This window comes from Hippopotamus amphibius, chromosome 2 (genome assembly GCF_030028045.1).
Source record: "Hippopotamus amphibius kiboko isolate mHipAmp2 chromosome 2, mHipAmp2.hap2, whole genome shotgun sequence".
NCBI lineage: Eukaryota > Metazoa > Chordata > Mammalia > Artiodactyla > Hippopotamidae > Hippopotamus > Hippopotamus amphibius.
Genome location: NC_080187.1, coordinates 186,697,351 through 186,713,619, shown reverse-complemented (window position 1 = coordinate 186,713,619; position 16,269 = coordinate 186,697,351). Strand labels below are relative to the sequence as shown.

Sequence of the window (16,269 nt, the reverse complement as noted above, 5' to 3'; positions counted from 1 at the left end):
AATCAACTTAAAAAAAATCGTGGCAAAATACACATAAAAGTTACCATTTTAGTCATTATCAAGTGTACAGTTTAGTGGCATTAAGAGCATTCACACTGTTGTGCAACCATCACCACCATCCATCTCGAGAACTTTTTCATCTTCCCAGACTAAAACTCTGTTCCTATTGAACAACGACTCCGCACTGTTCCTTCTCCCCCAGACCCTGGCAAGTACCCTTCTAATTTCTGTCTATGAGCTTGACTACTCTACAATATTTATTCTTCTGTGACTGGCATATTTCACTTAGCATAGTATCTTCAAGCTTCATCCATGCTGTAGCATGTCTTAGAATTTCTCCCCTTTCTAAGGCTGAATAATATTCCATTGTATGTATCAATAAATGCCTCACTCTGCTTACTCACGTCATTTGTCTATGGACATCTGTACCTTTTGGTAGAATTATTATGAATAATGCTCTATGAACATGGGTGTACAAATATCTATTTGAATCCCTGCTTTCAGTTCTTTTGGGTATGTACCCAGGAATAAAACTGCTGGATCATTTGGTAATTCTCTGTTTAATTTTTGGGGGAGTTGCCATATAGTTTTCCACAGGGACTGCACCATTTTACACTTCCACTAGCAATGCACAAGGGTTCTAATTTCTCCACAACCTCACCAACACTTGTTATTTTCTGTTTTTTTTGGTAATAACCATCCTAAAGTGTATAAAATATCTCATTGTGCTTTTGATTTGCATTTCCCTAATGATTAGTGATATTGATTATCTTTTCATTTGTTTATTGGCCATTGTATATTTTCTTCAGAAAATCAGCCAACTTTTAGTGACCACCTACTTATCCCAGGCACTGTGCTAACGTTCCAAGATTAAATAGTGAACAAAATCAGATATGTAAGTTATCAGCACCATTTGGTACAACCTAATTATATGAACAGGCATTCTCTTCATTAGAGTTACTGAAATCAAAACAGAAAATAGAGAGCCAGATCTGCAGAAAAGTCATTCTACCATTAAACTCAATGTTGACAATTTAGTTTCAACAAAACAACAATATATGTTACATTAGATCAGTGGTTCTCAATTGGGGTAATTTTGCCCGCAAGGGACATAGTAATGTCTGGAGATATTTTTGGTTGCCACAACTTAGGGGCTACCACTGGCATCTAGTAAGTAGAGGCCATGGATGCTGCTAAAGATCCTACAATGCACGGGACAGCCCCACAGCAAAGAATTATCCAGTCAAAAATCTCCATAGTGCCAATGTTGAGAAGCTGCATTAGATTAATGTCAATTTGAATTTATCAGTTTGGTAGTTTTATTTACTTTGTAAAAATAATTTGTTTTACACTTGTTTAAGAGCAATATGCTAAGAGTTTATACTTAGCTTAATGTATATACATATTCAATATTACAATAAAGTTATTTTTATCAACTCCGGGCATTCATGACAACTTTTCCCTTTACTCAAATGTGAAAAACACTGTTCTGCAGAAAGTATGCAATATTTGCTGGGTTTGGTGGAATTTTTTCTTTCACAAATATCTTAATACCAACTATGTGGCAGAAACTGTGCTTGGTGCCCCTGGTACATCTATGAAGGTGGGTACTGTGGTCTTTGCCCCATAGGTAATCTGTGTGTCAGAAAGACTATACATAGGTAACAACAACAAATAATATGAATTGTGATGTCCTATAAGGGAAATAAACAAGTTGCTGTGATAGAAAATAATGGCATAAGGAGTACACTTAAAAAAGTGGTCAGAAAAAGTTTTTCTGAGAAGGTAACTTGAGGTTTTTTGCATGTGTGTATTTTGGCCGCTCGTCGCCCTTGCGGTATGTGGGTTGGTTCCCCGACCAGGGATCGAACCTGAGCCTCCGCAGTGAGAGCTCTTAATCCTAACCACTAGGCCACCAGAGAACTCCTGAGAAGGTAACTTTAAAGCTGAGAACTTAAGGAGGAAAATATCCAACTGAGGCTTTTTTTTTTAATAAGAAAATAAGGAAGGCCACTATCGTTCCCATATTCTGTTATCTCTTTTTACCTGACAGTCGAGCACACACAATTACTTCCTGAACATTTTTCTCCTATATGCCTGGCATTGTGCTAGTTTTACAGGGGAAAAGAAACAACAAAAGGAATCTGTTTGATTTACAAGTTTTATAGACCAAGAATGTAATTTTTCTGCTCCTCCACAGCCTTTACTACCAATTCTCATAGGAACGAACAGGCACGACTTTGTGATCAGACGGAGCTGGATTCAAATCTTGCCTATCAAGACTAGCCACCATAAAGTTCTCTGAACTTCAGTTTGCTCATTTGCAAACAGGGACTAATGATACCTAAGTTACTAAGTTATTGAGATGATCAGATAATATTACTGGAAGCACAAGCAGAAAAGTGGTTCAGATACTGGAGCCAGACACACCTGGGTTCAAGACCAACTTTGCTAATCGCTACGTGATCCGTGACACCGAGAGTTAATCTCTGAAATGGAGACAGGTGGTTGTGAAGGTTAAATGAGATAAAGCATAGCCCTTCCCCCTCATACATTCCTGGTTACATGAAGTCCCCCCTCCAAATTCTCCTACTGCAGACATTTCCTGGGCAAGGGGTAATAAGGGAAACACTCTCGCTTTTTCACTCAACAAAACTGGCTGAACCTTTATTGTATGTTAGGCATTATGTATTTGGGCTAGCTTTCAAAACTCAGTTTAAAACGTAGAGCAAATGTGAAGATGGGAGAAAGTGCTTCTCTCTTTTTTACATCCAGTACCCCAGCAACTCTCGCTCAGATATTTCAACCTTAGGCCAGGTCGGGATTCCCTCCGACCCGAAGGCAGGGCCATTAGAGGTCTACCCTCTGCTTCCCAGCCTAGGCCCAACCCTTAAAGCGGTCTACTCCACCCTTAGGCCCCTCCTGCACAGCCCTCAGGTTACCTGCCCAGGGAGACGCCCCCCCATGCCTCTGCCCCTTCAAGCCCCTCCATCTCGGTCCCTCAGACTCCTACCCCTGGCACTGGCTCAGGTCCACCCATTCTGCGCTCGCTAGTTCCCGCGCCCTGAGCCGGACAGTACCTGGAGGCCACTCCTCTTGTTCCAGGTGAAAATGGACCCTGGGTACCCGCTCAGAGCCAAGAGCAGTTCGTGGATCATTCCCACGGCGGACCTTACGTCCCTATATCCTTCGCACCCTCCTCCAGAGCCTCAGCAGGCGACCAGGGAAGCGAACGCTCCCTTCTCTACACGTGCACAGGCCCCCAGGAAGCGAGGTTCCTCCCGCGTTTACCCGTCGAGACAACTGCTGCGGAGAGCTGACGGGAAGCCGGGAAGAGGGTCGGCGCGCCGCGTCCCGGAAGTGCACCGCGCTCGGCTGCGCCCACTCGCCGGCCCCCGCCGGTGCTCGGCCCAAGGAGTCGCGGGAGCTGCCCTTGCGCATGCGCCTTCAGCGCCCAAGGCGCCCGCTCGGACTTCCGGTTTGGGAGCTGGTTTGCGAATCTGGAGATTCCGGGCTGAAGCCAGACCCAGAGTGGGTGAGGCTGGCCCGCGGGCAGAGATGCGAGTGGGTTGAGCGACAGCCCGAGAGGGAGAAGCTCCCAGGGGTGGGCCGGAGTGTGCTCTCAGGGCCCCTTAGCCCGGTCGGAGGCCTCTGGAGGGACTCACGACGGCTCCGAGAGTGACCTGGCCGGAGGGAGCGAAGACAAAGAAGCCGGAACCCCGCATCCGCCGCTCCTTGACCTGGGCTCCGCGCTAGCGGACCTCGCAATCTTCGGAGCGCCTGACCAGCATCCGAGCTCGTCCTCAGGAGACCCATGACTACTGCCCCCTCGGACTCCCTCTGTCTACCAACTCAGTGTGACTCTCCCCAAGCCCACCCGGCCCTCGCTTCAGGAGCCAAAACGAACTTCTCTCAATGCGCAAGGTTTCCCGTCAGTAGTTCCCGGATATTTACTAAGCGCTTACTTCTCTGTAAGGGAAAACAAAGACCTAGTATTCAGTTCTTGATTTTTGTTTCGGGTGGGAATTGGTAGTGGTGGAGTCTGAGGGGGCGGGGCGGACGTAGAGGGCCTGGGAGAGGACCGCGGAGGTACTGGGGGAAATCAGCTGCGACCCGCTGGACAGAGGCTTTTTGTTGTCTTCATCGGGATGGTGGCATGCCTTTAGAACCTCTCGAGCTCCAGGTCTCCCATATGGTTCGAATTCACTCTGCAACCCTGGTCAGGGGAGCTCAGTGGGTCAGATTTGGGGGAGGTGGAAGAGGAGCAGACAGTACTTTATATTCTTTGCTGCTTCCCCGGGCTGCCCTGAAAGTCGCCCAGAAATGCAGCTTTTGAATGGTCCCTCATCTTCATGCTCAGTTTTGGCTTGCTGTCCTGAAGTTGGTGCTACCTCAGATGGACACGGGGAGCATATGGGAAGTCAGGCCGGCTCCAGCAAGACTTTAGACATATGAGTATATTCCTTCTGATAGTGCCATCTCTCTCTACCCTAGGAGGATATTCTTACAGAGAGACTCATCTGCAGGTGATTCTCCAAGGACATGGGAAGATGGGTGTAAGCCCTGGAACCTAGACCCTTAAGTGGAGGGAAACTGCTTTCTGCTGTGAATGATGGCCAAACCCACCCTGAGGGGGAATGGCACTAACTCTGAGACCTTCCGACAGCGCTTCAGGAGATTTCATTACCAGGAGGTAGCTGGTCCCCGGGAGGCTTTCAGCCAACTCTGGGAACTTTGCTGTCGGTGGCTAAGGCCAGAGGTGCGCACCAAGGAGCAGATTGTAGAATTGTTGGTGCTAGAGCAGTTCCTGACCATCTTACCTGGGGAGATCCAGAATTGGGTGCAAAAGCAATGTCCAGAAAGTGGAGAGGAGGCAGTGGCTCTGGTGGAAGATTTAGAAAGAGAGCCTGGAAGACCTGGACGTTCGGTGAGCAGGGAGGGGCAATTCCTAAGTGTGTCACTGGGAGGGGGCAGGATAAAAGGCCAAATTAAGGCATAGTCAGGTTTTAAGTGGGGCACAGTCTCCCTTGGTGATGCATATACTTCTGGTCCTTTAACAGGTAACTTTTTCAGATAGAGCTTATCGGGAGATGCTACCTGGGTGTACCTTTGCTACATGTCATAATAAGTTATTCATAGTTTCATAGTTTTTTACCTAATAGGGAAAAAAGGGGAGTAATTTTTTAGCCTGGAGTCGGGTATTTTGATCTTTTTCTTGTGAAGTTCCAGCTGCTCTAACAGTAATGGAATAATAAAGACCCTTGTTCATTAACAACCACCCACCACCCCAATCCTAGCCATGTCCCAAAAGGATGATCTCTTTTGGGGTATTAAATAATCTCCTCTGGGAATACCCCTCATTATGACCGTCCAGTGACAATTCATGGGGGTTGTTTCTAGGTCACAGTCTCTGTGAAGGGGCAGGAAGTGCGCTTGGAGAAGATGACACCCCTGAAATCATCACGAGAGTTATTAAGTGTTCGGCAGGAGTCAGTGGAACCCCAGCCCCGGGGTGTACCCAAGAAAGAGAGGGCAAGAAGCCCAGACCTGGGACCACAGGAGCAGATGAACCCAAAGGAGAAGCTCAGACCTTTTCAAAGGAGCGGTGAGGAGTAGATTCATATGGGAAGATAGGATGCCATTCTAAGTTGGGAAGTAGGGTTGGGAGTAGTGAGTGGGAAGCGGATTTCAGGAATGAGTGGAAATTGGAGTATGCAGTTGTTGGGGATCTCCTGAAAGCATGTATTGATAGTTTAGCTCTTTGCTGCAGTGAGTATTCTTACATTTCCTCTTTTGATAAGTCTGCCAGAGAATGGCTCTCTAGTTTTTATCAGAACTTGGAATTTCTTTCCTCCTGGTAATGATGACACTAGGTCAGTATTTTCTAGATAAAATTCTTCTCTGTACTTGAAGGCGTATCTTCATTTTAATCATTTTCTTTCTCCATACCAAACTATATTCGTTCCTTTAAACTTTTCCCCAGAAGCTCCATTTTTCAGACCTACTAAGTTTTTGTAACTCTCCCTTGGAAACTTTAAGTTCTCCAAATAGCATATTAATTGTGGAGAATTACATTACATATATTATTCCAGTGAGGGTCTGGTAGGTAGAGGCAGAGTAAGAATTTTACCTCAGAATTTCACTACACTTTCAGTATAATTGTCCTTTCATTGATACTCCCAGGTCTCTTAGAGCTTTCCCCATTGTCTTTGTGCCTAGTTCTTATTCTTAAATTTAATTTTGTGGAACTTGTTTTTCTTCTTTGTACTCTGCTGAACTCCATTTTGTACGTTTTTTTTCTTTGATCACTTTAACTTGTTGAGGTTGTTCTGAATTCTGATCTTATCATCCAAGATGCTAGCCTTCTCAGCCAGTCTGGTGGTGGTCTCTGTTTAGTCATCCAGATTGCAGAATTAATCAGTTTTTGAACATCTACCATGTGTTCAACACCTTGCAGGGTACTCTGAATGAGAAAAGGTGCCTATCCTCAAAGAGCCTACAGTACAATTGAGAACATAAAAGCGAACATAAATATGTGCTGAACTGAATGTATTGAAACAGTGCCAAACAATGATTTGTTACTCAATTGTGGGAGTACAATAGGGATTTGGCAGAGTGAGAGACAAGGGAGGGCTGTAGGGAAGGCTTCATGGAGGCATTGATGGGTCAGATTTGGATGGAAGGGAGGGAGCTAAAGGAAAAGAAAGGCACAGTGGTGAATAAACATATGTGTTCTGTAGAGAGGAGTCTGGTATGAATGGGCTGTGCGTGGTAGGCACTAGGTTAAGGTCTGGCAGTACAAATAGCATGTGAGCTGATGAAGCAAGAGTCAGGAGTTAGGCAGGACAGTGACTGCTGCAGTTACCCAGGTGTGAGAAGGTGAGGGGTCTAGACCTGGATGGTGGCAGTAGGAATAAAGGCTATACTAAGGGAAAAACCTTTAGAACTTAGTGACTGAGTGTGAAGGAAATGGAAGAGTTGAAGACAGTCTCCCTCTTGAAATCACCCTGGGGTTAATTCTGTAGCCCCAAGTAGAGAACTACAGCTGACCCTTGAACAATGTGAGTTTGAACATGGGGGTCCACTTATACATGCACATTTTACAAGCGTAATTGCTACAGTACTGTGGTTGGTTAAGTCTGCGAATGTGGAGGAACCGTGGATACAGAGGGCCTACTATGAGCTGTATTCGGATTAACCCCCATGTTGTTCAAGGGTCAGCTATATGGTAGGCAGGAGGTGACTGTTTCCAGTAGTGCCAGGACCTGCCTACAAGTGGTCAGGAGACCTAGAGAGCAACTTGGAACAGAATTATCTGCTCTGAATACACAACAGAACATTTTCCTCTCTTGTCACCCTGCTCTGGAAAATAAAATATTTCTCATTTTTTGAGGTTTCATGTATTTTCCCCACTTTCTTCAACCGATTGAACTTTCTGAAAACATTTTCTTAGATACTTTCTTTATAATAACCCTCTTGGATAAAAAAGGCAGGTCTGAACTCAGAGATGTTTTTTTATGATCAGTCCAAACTATGATATCCTTTGTTTGCCTCCCTGCAAGCAGGATTTCCATTTCCTAAATCCGGTGTGGCCTCCAAGTTGGAGCAAGGAGAGCCATGGATCCCAGATCTGGGCTCCAAGGAGAAGGAACTCCCAAGAGGCAGTCACACAGGAGACAGACGAATGCATGCTGATCTGTTACCATCCAGGAGAGAGAGAAGCTGGGTGGAACAGGATCACTGGGGCTTTGAGGATGAGAAGGTGGCAGGTGTGCACTGGGGCTATGAAGAGACCAGAACTCTCCTTGCAATTCTCAGTCAGACTGAGTTTTATGAGGCTCTCCGAAACTGTCATCGAAACAGCCAAGTGTATGGGGCTGTGGCTGAGCGGCTCCGGGAGTATGGGTTCCTCCGGACCCTGGAGCAGTGTAGGACCAAGTTCAAAGGTCTCCAGAAGAGCTATCGGAAAGTAAAGAGTGGCCACCCACATGAGACCTGCCCCTTCTTTGAAGAGATGGAAGCCCTGATGAGTGCCCAGGTCATTGCCCTGCCCAGTAATGGCCTGGAGGAGGCAGCCTCTCACTCTGGCCTGGTGGGCAGTGATGCTGAGACTGAGGAGCTGGAGCAAGAGGGCTGGCAGCATGAGGAGGGAGAAGAGGCCACAGCTGAAGAGTCTGACAGTGAGGAAGTGGGCCAGGAGGCCACCCCCCAGGACCCTGACAACCCCACCGCACCTGTCCTTTTCCGAAGCCCAAGTGGTAAGCTTTACTTCTTGGGGTTTTAGGATTAGACTGAGGAGTTATGAGGCTGGATGTGGGGTCACCTGCCAGCTTTGTCACTTAGAGAAGAGAGGCACCTCTCAATGCTTTGTGTATTTCATTCTCTTTTGTGGGAAAATCAGTAAACTAATAATAAGTAGAGAATAATTTTAGATATTTTAAAGAAATACACTCAGGAAATTTGAGAGTCCTGAAAAGGAATATCATTCCTTCCATTTCTTTCTTAAAATGTTTTTTCCTGATTATAAAATCACTGAAGGCTGAGAAAACCTTGGCATTGTATTATCTTTAAGGAGACTGATATTTGTTGCACACCTTATGTGAACTGGTGTTTTATCTTTACTCCTCCAAACTCAAAGTCCGTTTATTATATGTTCCTTTTTACTTAGTATAGTGAAGCACTGCCCAGTGTTGGGGAAACATTTTATAAGTTTCCTCTATGAGATGTGCAACACACATTTGCATTTTAACAGGACTAAGAAGTCTTGCAGCAAGAAATCTTGTTTAACACTGTTGAAATATTATATGCCTATGGAACCATTTTTAAATATCACTTATTACTGTTGATGTACTTTGTACAACCATGTTGTTATGGGAAGAGCACCAAGTATGAATCAGGAGGCTTTGTTTCTAACCCTGACCTCTAATCAGCTGGGTGGCCTCACACAGCTATCTGACCATTTCACAGTTTGTGTCCTTAACTGTAAAATGCGGCATGGCAGCAGTTCCACTGGGAAGTTATCTGTTCCTTCCATGTTTTATTATGTGTCATTACTTTTGTGCTGTTCTAGTCTTGTCTGTCTTGCACTTTTTCCTTTTCCTTTAAAAAAAAAAAATCCTTTTTCCCTTTTTGTCACTGGGATAAATTTAGGTAAATCACAAACGTGGCACATGTGCTAGCTGCTATTATTATTTTCATTATCTTTGTTCTGTCTTTTTTCCACTGCTTTTTCTGTCTTCCAATTCTTTCCCCCTTTCCTTCACTTGCAGTGAGCAGAGGATAATGGAAGCAATGTAATCTCCAGCTGGCCCTCAAGTGGGAGGAAGGCTCTTGGAATCTCCCTTCCCTCTCCCTTGGGTACCTTCAGGGAGCAGTCTGTAGTCATCCTGCTGAAGTACTGCCCAAGTTGGGGTGGCCTGCAGCAGTAGCAGAGTTCAGGCCAGGAGATGCTAGCTATCTGCTCTGCTTCCTTCCTCTTTCTGGCTCTGCCAGGCCTTCACCCCTAAGGAGAAGATGCATGACCACAAGTTATCATCTTGTACGCTTCAGGTCTTTGCTGGTATTGGGCTGGCTTTTTTGAGATTGTGGCAAGTGAAGAAGGACCGTAAAAGGGACTGGATTAGGCAGCAGTGTGATTCTGAAAGAGACTGTTCCTTGGGATTTTGAGTCATTCTTTGGAAAATGTAATTCATAAAGAAGTAGGGCTGATAGAAAAAGACTGATCAGAGAATTTAGGGATGACTTATAGCTGACAGGAACCAACTGTGGGTCTTCTTCCCCTAACCAGTTATTTTCTAGTTAGGATCAGAATTCCAGAACTACTAGAAGAATGGGGAAATGCATTTTGTACACTGCCTCAGTGACAGAATGATTGTAACAGTGATCAGGTAGAAAGGCCTCTTTTAAACAGAATGCAGGAATAAAGATCTCTGTGAAACTGATACAGGATACAGAGAAGCAAAACATTCTGAGTGTCTGTATTAATTATGGAAACATGAAGTGTTTTTACTTTTTCACCTAGGAGCCCTAGCTTAGATTTTTCATGATGCAGATGATAGGACTGAGGAATTGAGACTCTAAAGCCCTAAATTAAGTGGTGCTGAAATTTCTCTTCTGGTGGCAGGTGTACACTGGGGCTATGAAGAGACAAAGACCTACCTTGCAATTCTTAGTGAGACTCAGTTTTATGAAGCCCTCCGCAACTGTCACCGCAACAGCCAGTTGTATGGAGCAGTGGCTGAGCGGTTATGGGAATATGGCTTCCTTAGAACACCAGAGCAGTGTCGGACCAAGTTTAAAAGCCTACAAACCAGCTATCGGAAAGTCAAGAATGGCCAAGCACCAGAGACCTGTCCTTTCTTTGAAGAGATGGATGCTTTGGTGAGTGCCCGAGATGCTGCCCCGCCCAGCGACAGCCAGGAAGAGGAGGCAGCCTCGTGCCCCATCCAGGAGACTAGTGAGACCGAAGCCGAGAAGCAAGCCGAGGAGGCAGACGAGGCCATAGAAGAAGATTCTGAAGATGATGAAGAGGATACCGAGGTACCCCCGGAGGCTATGACCCGTGCTCCAGTCTTATTTCAGAGCCCCAGTGGTAAGATCCTTTTACTTCTTAAGGTAGAAATAGCAAAGGGAAGGCGGTGGGATTTAGGAGAAAAATCATGAGACTGAAGACCAGGAGAACTGGCTTCTACACCCAGCTCTGATGGATTCTTCTTGTGACCACATTCTCTCTTCTCCATGTTTCCTGTCCATTAAAGCGGCTAGTTTATATCCTCCTCACTTGACTTGCCTCCTCACACTACAGCATCAGTTTGAGATGGTTGCAAAATTTGCCATAATCTGCAAGTGAGCTGCTAGGTTACTAGGCAGTTTACCTAGCAGGGAATCTGAAAGCTAACATTTCCCAAATAGCAATGTCATGTACCCATAGTAGGATGAAGTTGATTTTTAAAGTTCATCCTCATGTATGTTTTTTCTTCTGGTTACAGCTTGTATACCAGCTGTATGCCTGCTTTATTCATATATATGAAAACCTGACAACCTCTTTCTTCAGACACATTTATGCAAAAGTGTGAAATTTCTGAGGGAACTGACCCTTTGAATCTTAGCTACTGTATAAGAAACACAAAAAACAAAAAAACTCCCAAAATTTCATTATGGCTCCCCTCCTTGTGGGAAGAATTATTCTGATTTTCGAGTCATACATATATATGTATGTGAAGGTGGACTATGTTGTTTTTTAGTTGAGTACCTTAGAGCAAGTTACTTAACCCATTCTTCAAGTGTGTTCCATGGAGCATCGGTTCCATGGGGCTATTAATATGTTCCACTAAAAAATGGCTTCTAGGTTTAGGAAATGCTGAATACCCCTCTAGGAGGCTCACAATTTATAGTCACATAGTTAAGGTTCTGAGATTTCATTTAATATAATGAACCTCCATGTCACAGGGCAAATCCTAACACTGGGCTTCTGGGTAGAAATACTGCTTTATGGGGTACATTTTCAGGCTGACAGAGCATTCTTTTATTCTCAGATTTCGTCCAGGGAATTTGAGATCCAGAGTTTATCTGAAAATTCTGCAAATTCAAACTAAATTTGTAAAACTGAAAATTTGCAAGTATCTACAAATTCTTATAGCTTAGGCCCAAGAAGCCTGGCATTTGGTTCTTAGAAGAATATTAAAAGCTTAGTTTGGGTGTTAGAGTAGTGCTTTTGGAACATCTAGTGATTATTTTTCCATGGGCAAAGAGAATGTTTTAGAGAGACAGTTCCTAACAACATTTCTCTCTCAGGAGGCCTTTTGTTCTTTGGAAGACACTAAGTGTCTTTCTACCCTGTTTTTATTCTCAACATACATTGGAATTTGAGGGAAAAGGGACTCATGTAGCTCTTTCTTGATATAGAATTTTCCCAGTTTTCCTGGGTATTCCCTTCCTATCCCTTTAGTTACTGGCAAAGAACGTAAATTAGAATATCATGATAGGCCTGACATGAGGCAAAAATAGAGCATTAGAAACTGTCTTTCCTGTATAAACATGGTAATAGTTTTATCTGAAATCTGGTAGGTTTTTCTTGTTATACTGCGAAGATTTTCTGAAGATCCCGGGTATCCAGGAAGAATTAAAAGAACACATCAATATTAATCAGCCCCTCTGTAGATGAGAAGCATGTGATAGGTTACCAAGTAGAAAACACTGGAATTTTAATAGACGGTAGTTATTTGGGATCTAGAGCCCCCTAATTTTTATGTTTAATCATCTGATGTAACACTTGCTTTGCCCTGGCACATAATTGAGAAAATGGATAAATTTTTAAATTCTATTCTTATGTCAGGTTTTGAGGCTGGATTTGAGAATGAAGAGAATCTAAAACGGGATATTTCTGAGGAAGTACAACTACACAGGACATTACTTGCAAGGTCTGAAAGGAAAATTCCCCGGCATCTTAATCAAGGTGAAGGCAATGAGAGTGAATGTAGATCAGGAAGACAGGGGGAGAAGACCCCAGGGGAGAGAAGAGGAAAACCGACATTCCCAGAGAGGAGGAGTTCAGGTAAAGTTCTAAGTCAACAGAAACCTTACTTGGGGGAGAGACCCTATAAATATCTCAGATATGGCAAAAGCTTTGGTCCAAACGCTCACCTTATACATCAGGTATCCCAGCAAGTGGAAGATCCATATAAATGTGCTGACTGTGGGAAAAGCTTCACTCGGAGTGCACGCCTCATTAGACACCAGAGAATCCACACTGGAGAGAAACCTTATAAATGTCTTGACTGTGGGAAAAGTTTCCGTGACAGTTCAAATTTCATCACCCATAGAAGAATCCACACAGGAGAGAAACCGTATCAGTGCGGTGAGTGTGGGAAACGCTTCAATCAGAGCTCAAGCCTTATCATTCACCAGAGAACCCACACAGGAGAAAAGCCCTATCAGTGTGAGGAGTGTGGGAAAAGCTTCAATAACAGTTCTCATTTTAGTGCACATCGAAGGATACACACAGGAGAGAGACCCCATGTGTGTCCTGACTGTGGAAAGAGTTTCAGTAAGAGTTCTGATTTACGTGCACACCACAGAACCCACACAGGAGAGAAACCCTATGGGTGTCATGATTGTGGCAAATGCTTCAGTAAAAGCTCTGCTCTTAATAAGCACCGAGAGATCCACACACGAGAAAAACTTCTGTCACAGCCAGCACCTAAGTAAGCCCCTAAGGATCTGTGAAGAAAACAGCCTCATTACATGTATTGAAATTGTTTGGAAAAGTCCTCCAATAGTGACAGCCATCTCCTAATCTGTGCCCAACTAGCTTAGAAAATAACTCTAGAATTTACCCCACTGTTTGTTCCTATGTTCCTCCTGGATCTAAAGTCAAATTCCCAACGCATCTTAAGATTGAAAGGAAGGTTGCATTCCCTCTCCTTGCTTGTACTGACGGTAACACCTTTCCCTCTCAGTGCCTATGTCGTTCCCTTAATAGAGAGGACACAGTAGTAGTTCCTGTGAGTTTTATGTGCACCCTTCTTTACTCACCCGGTTATTCAGCTGCATTTTGACAAGAAAAACCTACCACAGCAGCATTTCAGGGAGTAATGAGACTTCCCATTGAATGGGTCTAGCTCTTTATACAGTAATGGAAATGCAGAAAGAATGACTTTTCCTGCTCACTTAAGCCTGTGCTCAGCATGACATATTTGTCATGCACACTCTTCATTTACCTTAAAGAAGGAGAGTTTCATGTTCAATTTGGTTCTGACCTGTAAATCATCTTGTCAAGAACCTAGCTGTGCTATATGCGGAAACAAGTGTAAACCTCGTATAAATATTGGGGTGTGAACCCTGGAATTCTCAGTTTCTTCTAAGACCTAGAAGCTTTGGAATAGAATAATATTGTATTTACAGCATCTAGTTTGATTTTTTTTCTGGTCCATCTCATCTGTCCCTTGTGGTTCAGAAACCCAAAGAGCAAGCCACCTGGATACAGTGATAGAGAAAGCAGTTAGAGCGGCCAAGAGGGACTTGTCCATGTTCCACACACTCTAAAGACCTGGGCTAGTGTCATGCACCCTGCGGACTAACCTGCAATGAGCAGAAGTCACTTGCCACGTTCCCATGGATTGGGAAAACAGACCACCTTGTGCCACAACTCTTTACCCTTGTCTGGTCAGTGGAGTTCACAGTACTTACACACACACACGCGCGAACACATATTCAACTGTATACACCTGTTTTTAAAAGCAGCTCTTCAAACACAAGTGCAGTTCTGATCTTTATGATCAAATAGTACTGGGTTAATTGCCCGCATGCTCACAGTGGTATGATGAGCCTGTACAGCACAAGTTAAACAGCCCCTGTCCTTTTCCTTACAGCCTGAAACAGATGACACTGACGTGGACAAACAGTGCATATATATAGCTGCAACAGTTTTAGAGAAATCTAGAAAGCTAGGTAGTAACACTATGCATAAAAGTTAAGGCCTAATGCATTAGAGTTTGAAAAAAATTTGAGAGGTATTTTCTTTTCTTTAATCAGGAAGGCTTCATGAAGCAGGAGGTGCTCAGAGGGAAGGTTACTGGGTGAGATGAACTTTCTAAAACTAACTGCAAAACTGAGTGCTGAATGGGTGAGAAATGGGAAAACTGGGGAGCAAGGCAGCAGAGGGCAAAGGACAGACTGTAAGGAAGATTAGACAAAGCTCGTAGTAGCACAAAATTTGAGGGGTAGCGCGATATGGGCTGTGCAGGAGATAGAGAGGGACTTGCCTCAGCTGAAACATGGAGTGCCAGAGGCAGATCAGGAGATGGGCTCCCACCCTCCAGAGTAAATCAGGTACTGTGCTGTGCTTACTGACAAGGAAACAGCTGACTGGTGCTGGGGAAGAAGAATGAGCAGTTTTAGGGGACCAGCTCCTATGGGAGACAAAGGTCAGAAACCAGTATCTTGAGAAGATGCTTTGATGGGCAGGTCAGAGGAAAGAAGAACGTGAGCCATGGCCAAGGCCTGGGATAAGTAGCTGCGTCATACTCACGTTTAATGAGTTCTGGGATGGGAATGAGATCTGGGAGAGAAGTGGCCGACAGAATATTCTAAAATCCAGAGCTTAACTGTGGTAGCTGAAAGATTAATTAGGGTTCTGGTGCTGAGGGAATCTCCTAATTTATTCTTAAGTCTTAGGAATTAAGGGGAGATGGTATCTCAATTATGTTGCCTAAACAGACAGGAAGATATAAGAAACAGGAGTCTAAAGCAGTGCCTCAGGATCTGAGATGGTTTAGGAAGTATGCTACATTGTTTTTTAAAAATGAGAGATTACTGTCTTCAGTATGTCTGTGTACAGTCTTGTGGGAAAAGCCTTGTTTGTGGTATCAACAGATATGAATTCTGGTTCCAGATGTCTTATATGTAAGTCAACCTGCCTCCATTTCCCTTTCTGTAAAGCAGAACATGTTTACACCTTAATCTGCCTCTCAGGGATACCATGTTAATAAAAATTATATCTATCAAATGCCCAGTGGTTCTTCAGGTTTTTTTTTTAAACTGTACATATGCAAATTATGATTAAGTTGTTGCTGGTAGGAAAAGATAAATCTTTACCTGGTTTTTTGTGGCTCACTGTGTGGGGTTACTGCCTGTCTGAATCTTTATGTTCTATGCTAAAAAACAAATTAGAATGTGGTACAAGAGAAATGAAAATCCTTCCTTAGTATCTGTATCCATATTCATTAGGACAATCCATGGGGACCCGTCATAACTGGGCATGGAGAATGAGTCTATTTTAAAAGACCCAGGACCAGTGCTCCAACCTCCAGATGAAAATGTGCAAGGAATAGGGCAAAGGCAAAGCTCTTAACAGGAAAAACCCAATTTTATCTCAGACTAGCTTACAAAGCATTATCTGCCACCCTTGCAACTCCTGAGGATGGAAGAAGCAAGGAATAATACATTCATCAAACATTCTAAGAAAGAGAAACCAAGCCTGCTTTGGGGGAGCAACAGAATCTATGCACCCCTCCCTTTTAATACCCATAAGACCTTTGTGGGGATAGACCGGGTGGCGTGTGCAGCAAAGGAAGCAAGGATATATTAGTGGGAGGTGGGCAGTCATATCTGTTCTCATAAGTTGTTTCCCCAGTGCTGTTGTTTCTTTTTATTTTCCTCATGCTATCATTCTTCCCTTTATTGCTTATTCTCTATGGCCAGTACCACAGAACTTAATATTAATACACACACACACATACACATACCTTCATATATATATATAGAGAGAGA

The 16,269-nt window shown here is 43.9% G+C and overlaps 2 protein-coding genes across 14 annotated transcripts in view; one reads left to right on the top strand and one right to left on the bottom strand.

Moving 5' to 3' along the window:
* The window catches only part of TUBGCP4 (tubulin gamma complex component 4), a 42,258-nt gene extending 38,832 nt beyond the window's left edge, over positions 1-3,426 (bottom strand). For 5 of the 6 annotated variants that reach the window (XR_009051335.1, XR_009051337.1, XR_009051336.1 and 2 more), the window contains exon 1: positions 3,081-3,426. Coding sequence is in view for 2 of the 6 variants with exons in the window: in XM_057721918.1 (XP_057577901.1) it covers positions 3,081-3,158 (78 nt within the window). In the remaining 4 variants the exon portion in view is untranslated. The remainder of the gene's footprint in view (positions 1-3,080) is intronic. The other variant, XM_057721919.1, reaches the window with a different exon arrangement.
* A 46-nt stretch (positions 3,427-3,472) lies between these two features.
* On the top strand, positions 3,473-15,502 carry ZSCAN29 (zinc finger and SCAN domain containing 29). 8 transcript variants are annotated; one of them, XM_057721909.1, is made up of 6 exons: positions 3,473-3,931; positions 4,495-4,927; positions 5,401-5,605; positions 7,566-8,258; positions 10,124-10,591; positions 12,335-15,502. In XM_057721909.1, exons 2-6 carry the CDS (start codon positions 4,610-4,612, stop codon positions 13,204-13,206), a joined length of 2,556 nt encoding a protein of 851 aa, XP_057577892.1. In that variant the 5' UTR covers positions 3,473-3,931; positions 4,495-4,609; the 3' UTR covers positions 13,207-15,502. The 8 variants fall into 8 exon arrangements, with proteins under 8 accessions (XP_057577892.1, XP_057577891.1, XP_057577897.1 ...); XM_057721908.1 differs by having other exon boundaries at positions 3,473-3,971; XM_057721914.1 differs by having other exon boundaries at positions 3,473-4,927; positions 12,335-12,553; positions 14,533-15,502.
* Positions 15,503-16,269: the final 767 nt, after the last annotated feature.

Bases quoted from the DNA above. Each gene is read 5' to 3' on its own strand.
- ZSCAN29 (XM_057721909.1), top strand. From the start codon at position 4,610: ATGATGGCCAAACCCACCCTGAGGGGGAATGGCACTAACTCTGAGACC. The intron at 8,259-10,123 runs GTAAGCTTTACT...TTCTGGTGGCAG, and splicing joins CCTTTTCCGAAGCCCAAGTG to GTGTACACTGGGGCTATGAA. The intron at 10,592-12,334 runs GTAAGATCCTTT...TTCTTATGTCAG, and splicing joins CTTATTTCAGAGCCCCAGTG to GTTTTGAGGCTGGATTTGAG.